General features: G+C 37.4%; 1 protein-coding gene across 1 annotated transcript; it reads left to right on the top strand.

Moving 5' to 3' along the window:
- Nucleotides 1-2,237: 2,237 nt before the first annotated feature.
- Nucleotides 2,238-8,781, top strand: LOC134380892 (hyaluronidase-4-like). The gene is given in 4 exon segments (XM_063101026.1): nt 2,238-3,190; nt 6,345-6,465; nt 6,824-6,913; nt 8,470-8,781. Coding segments are annotated over 4 exon segments (1,476 nt in total).
- The last annotated feature ends 3,305 nt before the right edge of the window (nt 8,782-12,086 follow it).

The raw sequence follows: 12,086 nt of genomic DNA, 5'->3' as shown, positions 1-12,086 counted from the left end.
AGGGGTGCTCCAGCACCCTGACCTAAGACTTAAGAGCAAACACAAGACTGTGGCACAGAATTTTACTTATTTATTTTGACGGTATTTGTCGTGCACCCACTCGTTTTACCAGAAGCTGTGCCTGCCATCTGAGAAGTGATTGCACCTCAGGTTAAGGGGAATACAGAGAATAATAGCAATCCAGGATAGGAGAAAAGAATCACTTGGTAACTTTGTAGTGAATAAATGAAGACATTTGGTGGCAGTGATGAGGGGGCTGACTGAAGGGAAACAATAATCAGCGCGAAGCTGTGTTTTGAATAAAAGCAAAAGCAGGAAGTATTTGGCAGGATAGATTTTTTGGTACACATATTCAGTCCTCTCTAACAAGAAGTTTATTTCAAGTTAAAGAAAATCTTCCCTACCCCCCATTAATGAACCCGTATGCAAATCCATTTTTCTTACCCTGAGGCAGAAATATAGTTAAAAAACAAAGAGAAGAGGCAGTTTTGAGTACCACAATTATTTTCAAACACATAAAATTAAACTCCCTTGAAATTACTGGTCTTTTCAAACTGTAATTTGGACACTCAGTATAATACATTTGCTGTTACTACGTGTGGTGATCTCATTCATGTTCATGTTGTGGAGAGTGCACGGTGCGAATATTTATTCAATGAACAAAAATATCTACCTCTGTAGAGCTTAAAAACTAATATTTTGTGTACATCTATTAACCTAGTACTTCTTAAATATCTTTGAATGAAATTTTATAAATTACTTAAAATGTTTCTTTATCTTGGTGTCTTATGCCTGAGAAATGCTATGAGGTTTGGCTGGTGACACTTGGTAGTAAAAAATGATAATTACATGCAACCTGTCCCACCCTGGCTTTGCTGGAGGAGATACTCATAAGCCATTTCCACTGAAAGAATCTCTATCAATCAGAGTTCCTGATTGTTTGCAAGTGGGACAAAACCTTGATTACTTGAGCGGAATTGTGTTGTCCCGTAAAGACAATGTTGCCACCTAACAGTAACACCATGGACATCAGGGTGTGAATGCCCCCACAGGCTGCCTCTTGTGGACACTGGAATTTCTGTTACCGCTGGCAACAACACCTCTTAGCCTCTTTGAATCTCAAGATCGCAATTCAAAGTCTAGGGAAGGATGCATTTATTTGGCATGGCCAAGGTCATGTGCCAGGACTCAAGCTGCAAGGAAGGTGGGGAAAGCAGCTGGACATTTCAGCTTATTTAATGAAATATGGGTTCTGCCTTCCACCAAGACACAGAATAAGGGGTCCATATCCTGGGCACTTAGTCAAAGGACAAATGTCTACCATACACCATAACCTCACTGCGACAGGCATAACCATAATGCATTTTCATTTTAATGATATGGAATACTGCAAAGGTTTTATGTCATCACATCCTTTGATGAGCTTTTCAAAAATAGTTATTGTGGAGTAGTTTTACAACAGATGACTAAAAAGGAAACTTGACAAAGTGGTTGCCATCTTCTTCCCTCTCTTACCATCCAAGCCCCTACCTATCTTATGTGCTCAACTCGAGTGTCGCATCTTCTCTGTGGCGTTCCTTGCCACTCAGTCACTTTCTCTTCCTACCTGCTTCCTACCCCCAGGAGAAGTAATTGCTCTAAGAAATTATGGTGTAGTGCTTGTTACCAATTTTTACTATTACAGTTTTACATTGCCTTGCCTTCCATGTAATGTGACATCAGGCAAGCCTCTTTATCTCTCGAAGCCTCAGTTTCCTCATTTGTGAAATGGAAATGTAATTATAAGCTTTACACACTTATTACAGGATTAAATGAGATAAATATTTATAAAACACTTAAGCACAATGCTTGGGATTTGATGAGTTTTCCAAAATGGTAGTGAATATTATTTTACAACTTTATTTGATTGTGAGCTCCTTGAAGGCAAGGATCACATCCTATTCATTTTGTATTTTGAACACAGAGCCTGGTGCTCCATGAAAGTTTGCTGCATTGCATTGCTTGCCCCTGTATAGAAGCTAGGTCACTACAGTTGCCTCATATCTCGATTTATTTATAGGTCTGTTTAAGACCTTCAAATAAAATACACTCAGAAAATATAAATATAAAATAGTAATAATACCCATTCAATACTTGAGTCTTTTCACTCAGAATTATCACTAACAGGAAATTAAATCTCTCCACAGGTCATCCAGCGTGCGTTAAAGCAGAACATAGCATAAAATTTTTACCTTATCATGAAACAATTATCTGAAGGACAAATAAGGTTTTGTGTTATTCACCCAATACATCTCTCATCATGGCTGCACATATTTTTTATTTTGAAGTCTATCTCTTCTCTAAAACCTGCCAGACTTCCAGTTTATCAAAGGAAACCTTTTATAGCCACGTGGAATGCTCCCACAAATCAGTGTTTGATAAAATATAATTTAAGACTAAATTTGAAAATGTTTCAGGTGATTGGAAGCCCATTGGCCAAGGCCAGGGGACAAAATGTCACCATATTTTATGTCAACAGATTGGGATACTATCCCTGGTATACATCACAGGGATTCCCCATGAATGGGGGTCTCCCCCAGAACACAAGTTTGCAAGGACATCTGGAAAAAGCTGACCAAGATATTACTTATTACATCCCTGCTGAAGATTTCAGTGGACTTGCTGTTATAGACTGGGAATATTGGCGACCACAGTGGGCACGGAACTGGAACACAAAAGATGTCTATCGACAGAAGTCAAGAAAGCTGATTTCTGATATGAAAAAGAATGTATCAGCTACTGACATTGAATATTTAGCCAAATCAACTTTCGAAGAAAGCGCAAAAGCTTTCATGAAGGAAACCATTAAACTGGGAATTAAGAGCTGACCCAATGGACTTTGGGGTTTTTATTTATATCCTGATTGCCACAATTATAATGTCTATGCCCCAAACTATACTGGGTCATGCCCAGAAGAGGAGGTTCTGAGAAACAATGAGCTCTGTTGGCTCTGGAACAGTAGTGCTGCTTTATATCCTTCTATTGGTGTCAGGAAATCCCTTGCAGATAGTGAAAACATTTTGCGCTTCTCTCAATTTCGGGTGTATGAATCCATGAGGATCTCCGTCATGACATCCCACGATTACGCTCTGCCCGTATTTGTCTACACAAGGCTAGGGTACGGAGACGAACCTTTATTTTTCTTTCTCAGGTAAGGATCTCCTTGCCCTATGGTGGGGGATTTCCTCCCTATTACTAAAAGACACATTTCTTTGTTAATTATGCTCTTGGAAAAATTAATTCCACTTAGTGGTCTCTTAGGAGCATAAACCTTCCTTGACTAGTCATCCACTTAGACACTTCATTTATGCCAACTGAATTTTGATTATCTTATGTATTATTACTGTTTTAAGGAACAAGTAAGACTGGAAAGGGTTAAAGTGACATAGCAGAACTACTTCATTTCCCGGTCCCAACTTTGATTGTTTTCCCTTATGATGGGCCATTTTGGAAGGCTATTGAAATCCTTGGTGGTGAACAGCTCAGAAAATCGAAGAGGATGTTCTAAAATTCAGCAGTCTGCTCATACGTGTGGAAATATAATTGAGGACATTCCTGCGTCTGGTCTCACCATCGCAAATATCAAGAGAAAACAAAAGTGTTTCTTTTTAATGTGCAATGCCAAATTTGATGAAATGTAGAAGAAGGAACAATAATGTAAATATATTGAACTATACACTTAAAAAATGACTAAGGTAGTATATTTTATGTTACCTGTTTTTCACCACAATTAAACAATTTTTTAAAAATTTAGATAGGCATGAAGTAGTTGCAAATCTGCTGCCAGTGGATGAGTCTATAGATGTAGCTGTCCAGTCATCCTTGTCTCTATGACCATACCTAATAGAAAGTTGTTAAGAGGAGTGTGAGTTTCCAAATTCAATAGTTAAATCATTAGTAGATGTTTTTGTTACCCTAAGTTAAAACTTACAAATAAAAGTTCTATTCTCTCTGTTTATTCGCACTCAAGTCTTGCATGCTGCCAAAGACCTTCATGAATTTATTTATTTGTTTGTTTGTTTGTTTATTTATCTATATCATTACACGATGGATTCATTTTTTGTGGACCTTTACTAATTTCTTGTTATCCCCTGCCCCCGCTTCCAAATTTTTTAAAACCCGGTATTCATTTGTACCAAACTCTAAAAGACTATGAAAAGTTTCCATTTCTGACCTTCCCTAAGACACACACACATACAGTAATATTAGAAAAAGGATATATCAGTAAGTAGCAAATCTACTTCAGTGCCTGAGTGTCTTAGTGAACAAAATGGGACAGTATTACCTGCTCTACTTACCTAATAGAAGTATTACGAAAATGCAATGAGAGAACACACATGAAAACTAGAAGCACTACGGAAATGTTAGTGGTATGGGGATCACGTTTTAACAAGCATCAAAGCCTTGAACTTTAACATGGGATATCTACAAATGTAATCAATGCAGCATCCAAAGCTCGGGAAAATATGGAGCCAGTAACTGCTCATTTCACACAGATTGCCTACACCACCTAAATGTAAACACAACCTAGATATAACCTGATGCTATGCTTTAAAAAAAAAAAAAAAAGGCATTTCCTTGGCTGTAGATTATAAGATGTTCATCCGTGTAATTAATTAATGTTCCCTCTGGTAACACACAAAGGGAGCTCATTAGTAAAGCTCCAGCTCCCCACAGTGGGCACCTTACTTACATGCACTCTGGAAAGCATCAGGGACTGAAACCCAAGCGTGGAGGATGAGTCCTCTGGGTGTCCCTACCTTCTACTTCTGAATCCTTGATTCGAGGGATGATGTGTAGGGCAAGGCAGCCCTATTCCATATTGGGTTTGTTTTCACTACATCTGCTTTGTTCCTTTATTTTTCCTTTCATGTGACACCATCCATATGGCTCACAATCTCAAATGGTCCCTATCCATTCCCAGAGGCATCTTATCTGTGTCTTCCCTCACTGGTTGGTGCTGTTCCTTTTCTAATCCCCCAAACATAGTTGCTCTGTGATTCTTTTAGCACCATGCTCTCTGCTAGGTAACAGTGAACTAATTTGGTGAGAAATTTGCATTAATATAGGCTACTGCCTCCTCATTTCCAGTCAACATGAAGATTTCGCTTTTAATCAGTCTCAGTAAACTCTCTCTGATAATGACACTAAAGGACATATTGGGAAGAAATTAACATCAGCATCAGAAGGTTGTTGCGGCTTTCATTGCAACCATCTGTAGCTTCCACACTTACTGAATATGGACCAATAACCTGAAGATGAAAAATGTAAACGCTATGTTCCCTTCCTCCTGTGATGACAATGCCCTAACTCAAAGGAAGTTTGCTGGGGATTTCTGCCCCTCTAATCATACCATGTGAATATCACATCACAGGATTCAGGGAAGTTTCAAAGTGAGTAAAGAGAGGAGTTCTGCTCCCTTATGTCTTTGCCAAAAGAGACAATAGATATGGATCCAGTAGAGTCTGCCATCTGGTTCCTGCATAGATGGCTCCTTCTCTGTCCCTATTCATCATACCACTGATAATTTTCAAAAGCCGTTCATTTACAGTATCTCATATGAGCCTCACAAAACTACTTCTCCTTCTTGTCATGTTAGTTCTGACCTGTTCAGCACATACTATGGTCATGGGGAACAGAAATGGATGTGAACTTGAAAGGGAAATTAATTTAAACCCAAATCTCTTCCCATCTTGAAAATTACCCCAAAATTGCCCAGACAGAAAAAAACAAACAAACAAACCAAACTTTTAAAACTGAAATTGCAAAACCTTTTAATTTGAGTAGTGGATTATAAAAGTGTCAGATAAAGAGAGTTATCTCTCATATATTAACATTAATATAAACTGTCAAGGGTAAAATACATTTTAAAGTTCTTTCATTTTCTACCAAATCACCCAATTACGTTTTCTAGAATATAACTGGTAGAAATTCGTCTTTGGAGTGAAAAGAGAATTTATAGTGTCCTAAAGAGTAGAGAAATATAATATAAATTAATAAACTAGGAAACCAACTATACATATTCAGCTCTTAATTTCCCCCTGAAATGGCCTAGGTTCATGTTAATCTTTAAACACCAAAGCAATAATCCTTTTAGATTGCAAAACCAAAATTGCCTCTGCAGAAATCTTGTTTTCATCTATCGTAGCCATATTGGGAAAAATCACAGTGGCTGGAAAAGTTAAAAAAAAAAAAGCCCATTAAGTCAGATACTTTGAAATAAAACACAGGTAATTTCAGGGACCAAGTATAAAGGCTGAACCATATCAGAGCCTGCAAGCCCTTAACTTTGTTCCTTCTCCTAGCCTTGGAATCAAAATGGCACAAACCCATGAGAGTCACTGCAGTGGCAAAGTTCCTCAGGGGTATGTTTCTGAATGGAACAGGAACCTAAGAGGATTGCCTTTGGAGAAGGAAAACTTTTGGGTTCTGTTCTGGTTTATCTACACATGACCTGGTTTGTGGGTATATGTTCCTAGTCAACTTTAATCAAAAAACTTTTGATGATTATTTACATGCTGGTTGTCTTCAAAATAATATACTGCATGGCAAAATGTAAGCTTTTCATTAAAAATATTTGTGTCTTTGCATATGACTATAGAGTGTGAGTTAAGCATCGGTTCATTGAACATTTGTGTTACTCTAAGCAATTGGAGAATTGTCTTTACAGAGTGTATGAGCTCAGTCCCAGCCCTATTATACTGAGGTCAGCCTCTAATCCTAGTCCCCAGTCATTTTTTCTTTACATTCATATTAATAATAAACTCTACTCTCTTTAATCTAGCAAGATCTAATTAGTACCATTGGAGAAAGTGCTGCCTTGGGAGCCGCAGGCATTGTGATTTGGGGAGACATGAATTTAACTTCATCTGAGGTAAGTCAATGCCTTGATGGTATATTTAATGTTTTTTTAAAAGTATTTGCTCTGTTTCCCTATAGAGCTCACTCTAATGAAAGCTCTCATGACCCCCACAATAAACCAGCTTTAGAATAAAAGTCCAAATAGCTGTGTGGTACATAGAAAAGACTCAATAAATATTGTCAGTTTTATGTAATGATAGTAATCATAACATGACATTTGTTAAATATTTACTGTGTGCTAAGAGATTTTTTGTTTTGGGTTTGCTCACTTACTGGCCATGTGAGGTAGTGACTGTCATCTTCATTTACAGATGAGGAAATAAAGAGAAGAAACCTAACTAGGGTACCAGGTAGTTAGGCTAGTTAGTGGTGGAGCTGGCATTAGCCATGGACAGTCTGATGCTGGAGCCCTTGCATTTAGCCACTACCTAAAATGTGTTCTATCCCATTTTAAGAAGTAGAAGCAGCTGGTAAATTTTTAATCTCCATTTTAAAGCTATTTTTCCTCTACAGGGAAATCAGCTGAAAATTAATAGCATTTAAAATAAGATTTATATAGCTCTTCAAATTTCTCCCAGCTGAGATATTAGATACTCCAAGAATTCTTCCTAGTTTTCACTAATCCACATGAATCACAATCCCTTCTCTATTTCCAGTTGTCATTTGTTTATAGCTCTGTTGTGTAATATTATAACCTTTCTATCCTCAACACTTTTTGTGAAATTAAATTTTTGCAAGTCCATAATGATCTGATATTATTCTTAGAATTTCACAGACTCCATTTGTTGCCACCGAGATGATTGTTTATGAAACTATTTATGACTATCTTCACCTATGAGAATTTGGTAGAAATTGAGAGAATCAATTCTTGACATTCCAGGTGTGACCTTTCCACCCCAGCCCCATGTGGCTCATGAGAAGAGGTTCATCGGGAAGTTAGGTGCAAAACCCAGGTGGCATCTCTTTAGAACACATTATAGAAACGACACACACGAATTACGTAGTCAGCCTTACAGGTCATCCTGTGTTTGAATTGTATATAGAAGAGTAGGACCCAGGACAGCTGATGTTTGAGCATAATTAACAGGAAAATCCAGAAGGCTACAGGTTCATGTTCACAATAAATTGGTGGAAAACGATGATTCAGGTTCTGAACAACCATGAAAGGCACCAAATACCTGAAAGTGGCCTGAGGACAGCAGCTTCAGCATGATTTCTAATTTGGGCTTGTTACTCTCCTTTTCACACTTGTTAACTTGGAGCTAGAAGGAGAAAAAAAAGGCAGCGCGAATTGGAGGAAGACAAGGTGTCATATGCTGACTCTGGGGTCCATTTGCAAGTTCAGTCAGTTAGCCTGACTCTAACATACTCTCCATCTCCTGTTCCTTAGACCTTTCCCCTTTCTGATATGGGACCCCTGTGTTATTGTGCACAGGAGCCTAAGTGTTCAATACCGGCAACCAAGCTATAGATTTCAATCTAGACGAAAGAGCTGCCTGTAGGCCTAGAAGCTCTAACCTTATCAGTACCAGGGAAAACACTAACACCCATTTGTTTCTACATTTCTAGGTCAACTGTACAAAGGTGAAGCAGTTCGTGAGTTCTGATTTAGGGAGCTTCATAGTCAACGTGAGCAGAGCTGCTGAGGTGTGCAGCTTTCACCTCTGCAGGAATAACGGGAGGTGCTTAAGGAAGACGTGGACAGCTCCTGATTATCTTCATTTGAACCCTGCAAGTTACCACATAGAGGCCTCTGAGGATGGGGAATTTATTGTGAAAGGAAAAGCATCTGATACTGACCTGTCAGTGATGGCGGAGAAATTTTCCTGTCATTGTTATCAAGGATACGAAGGGGCTGATTGCCGAGAAATGAGGTACTAGTCCTGGTGTATTCAAGAAAGAGCAAAGAGGCCACTGGGACTGTAATATTTCCCTTCACCAGTAACGTCTCTTGTTTATTCTTTCTTCTGTAGCATTTATCACCACCTGACATAGTATATATCATTTATTTGTTTATTTTCTGTCTTTCATCACTGGACTGTAAACTAAGAACATGTGACTTCATTTTGTTCACTGCTAGAACTCTACTTGCTTCAGTGCCTGGCACATAGTAGATGTTCAACAAGTATTGTTAAATGAAGGAGTCAGTGAGTGATTCGGAAACCTCGATCAGTGGAACCTGTAAGTTTGTTATAAAGTTTTTTGTTTTTTACTTTGCACATTAATAGTGAGTTATGTAAAGTCATTCTCAAACATTACCATTCTATTCTTATCCTAGCACATTAGCCTGTGAAATCACTATTCTAACTCCCCTGTGAAGAGTTGAGTCCTGGAGAGAATAAATCACTTGGCAAACTCAAACAGCCAGTTTGTAAAAGAGCTCAACCTGGAATCCCAGTTGCCGAGTTTTCATTCCATCAGAACTTTTTATTTCAATTCCTGTTATTGAATCCAAATACATTCATTCTGCTTCTGACCATGAATTTAATGCATTTTTAATTTTTCTTAATTTGGACAGCTACTACTGGTTATGTCCAGTCACTCTCCAGATCTTCCAGCTGTACATTCTCTGTGGTGTTAATTTGGCTAATTGTACTTGGACAGGAAATTCAGCTTCTAACCTGTTTAACGACCTCAGCTTCTTAGGATCATCCTGACTTCCGTTTATGAGAACAGCAGGATACTCAGCCTCTCTCATCTTTGGTGATCTCCTTCATAAAAGGGAGATAATAATGGTACTTTTTGTCCTTTTATACAGATTTAATGATATAAAGTAGGTAACGTACCCAGCTTAAAAACTGGCACATAAGAAACCCCTAGAAAATGTTAGCTATTATTATCAAGTACTTTCAATATTGATCCTCATATAAGCTGTGATAGGTAATAATATCTCTATTTTTAAGTAGAAGGAATTATGTATGACTCAGAGTAGTCTTGCTTTGCCCCCCATGGGTTTGTCACCCCACATCCCCTGGGTGAAGGAACCACAAAGGATTACTGAAAGCCCATCTCTTCTGAGCAGTGAGCAGCCCCGAAGTGGTTAACTTCCCCAGAACCCTCAAGTGAGAGGCATGCCTTCGTTGGGAAATTAACCCCAATTGGTGTTCTCTTCCTGCATTTATTTTCCAGACCAGGAAGATACAGGAAGAGAATATAGGTGGGGTTATAGTTTAAAAATATAGGCTGGTAACTTTCAGTGAAACACGTCATATGACATTCTATTAGATAATTAAGTGATCCACCAACAAAAGCTTGATCTAGCAAACATTCCCTTTTTACAGCAATTTCTCAGTATCATTACATAACAATCAGTAACTAGTCTGTCCTTGAGCCAGCAACCTTGCTGTGCCACAAATCTTTATCTTTATTTATAGCCTGAGGAAAATTTCCAGTCCTCTTCAAGGTCAATATTTGAAACTGCAAGGCTTTGGAAAACCAGGCCCTATGAAGTATATTTGCTTTAAATCCTCTACATTGTAGTAAAATGACTTACTTAAAACCACACACAGAAGGCCTTGAAGCTTTCCTTTTGAACCTTCAACTAGTAACCTTTTCATCAGATCTCAGGAGAAAACACAGAAGACTTATTTTAAGTCTTCTACTTTTTAAATTTTTTAAATTTTTTTTACAATTTTACAGAGATGAATAACCCACAAATATATGATTCTGGTATCAGGCAATGGAAGAAAAACTTTTAGATTAATGTACTAGTGATGCATCCTCCAATCTGACGTTCTAAATATTGAAATATCATTTACCCATTAAAGAAACCAGGGCCAGTTAGGAAAATGTCCAATTCCAGGTCTAAGACAGAAAATGTGCAAGATGAGTCTGAAATGTCTTGTTAAACCATAAAGCAAGGAGGCTATCAAAAGCACTCATGAGCCAACTTAAAGAGTCTCCTACTGCCAAAGATAGGAAAATTTGAAAATCACTAAAGAAATAATGGGTTGAAATACATCAAATATTTTTAAATGTGTGAGTTCAAAATGATACTTAAAAAACCAAACAAAAAACCTTCACTGGCCATCTTTATGAATATTAAGGTGCCAACTCATCACTTTTAAACTGGTAAATAAAGGGAAGAACCATTTAACCTGCATTTCCTATATGAACTATACCTGATTGTAACCAAATATTTGAGGAGAGTGAGTTTCTTTTCACTCAAGACAATAGATGAAGAAGGAATGATAGAATTAGAAATAGCCATTTTGCAATTTATAATGAATTAATGGATAGAGTCAATACTCCTCAACTGCTGCTTAAATAACAGTAAGGGATTTGACCAGATGTTATATAGCAACTAGTTGTAGCATGAAACACCAGCTAAGAATTATCCTTCCAGAAATCAAACTGAAATCTGATTAGGCCTCTAAACTCTAGCTAGTAATCACAGGAAATGTAAGAAACAAAAGAAAATGCTGAACATGTCAGGGATGTAATCATCACAATTCAGACCCTAGGTAACTCTACAGAACAAATAATGTGGATTTATCAACAAATAAATAGTGAGTGCACCGGCCAAGAACCTGTATTTGTAACAACATGGGGCTTGTTCAACAAATTATAGCACATCTGTAAAAGGGGGTAGCATGTGGTTTTAAAAATGAATAAGGAATGACATCTATATGCTGATGTCAAAAGGTGTCTAAAATAAAATTGTCTTGTTTAGACTATTTTGACTGCTATCTAGTTATATTGAAGGAAACTCATGATCTTATACATTAGAAATGTATTTCTAGGCACATTTTAGAAAGAATTCCTGGAGATAGATAAACTCATCTAAAGTTTCTTAGGCATCAACTGGTTATGGACCTCTAAGTGATTCAAATAAAAAAGCCATAAGTTGTTCAAGAAAATGATAATCTCATCAAGGAAAGGAAACCAGGAGAAACCATTGTGAAGCCATGTATAGCAAATGTAAAGTAATGCACAATACTATCAATTTTTTGAGACTTTTCATATTCGAAACCTTGAACAGCAGCTCTGTTAGGGTATTATAACTATAACTTATAATTATAAACTTATGGAATAAAGATTTGATAGCTGGAAAAATAAATTGTGTGACATAGTGAAAATCAGTATTATGCATTTTGTTTCTACTACAGAATTAAATACATGAAAACACTGCTGATCTCTGTCTTTAAGGCTGATCTTAAGAACTTGGAAAAATTTGAAGGCTACTA

Source organism: Cynocephalus volans, chromosome 6 (assembly GCF_027409185.1).
Source record: "Cynocephalus volans isolate mCynVol1 chromosome 6, mCynVol1.pri, whole genome shotgun sequence".
NCBI classification, from domain to species: domain Eukaryota; kingdom Metazoa; phylum Chordata; class Mammalia; order Dermoptera; family Cynocephalidae; genus Cynocephalus; species Cynocephalus volans.
The sequence above is the reverse complement of the archived record's forward strand: the minus strand, read 5'-3'. Positions and strand labels throughout refer to the sequence as shown.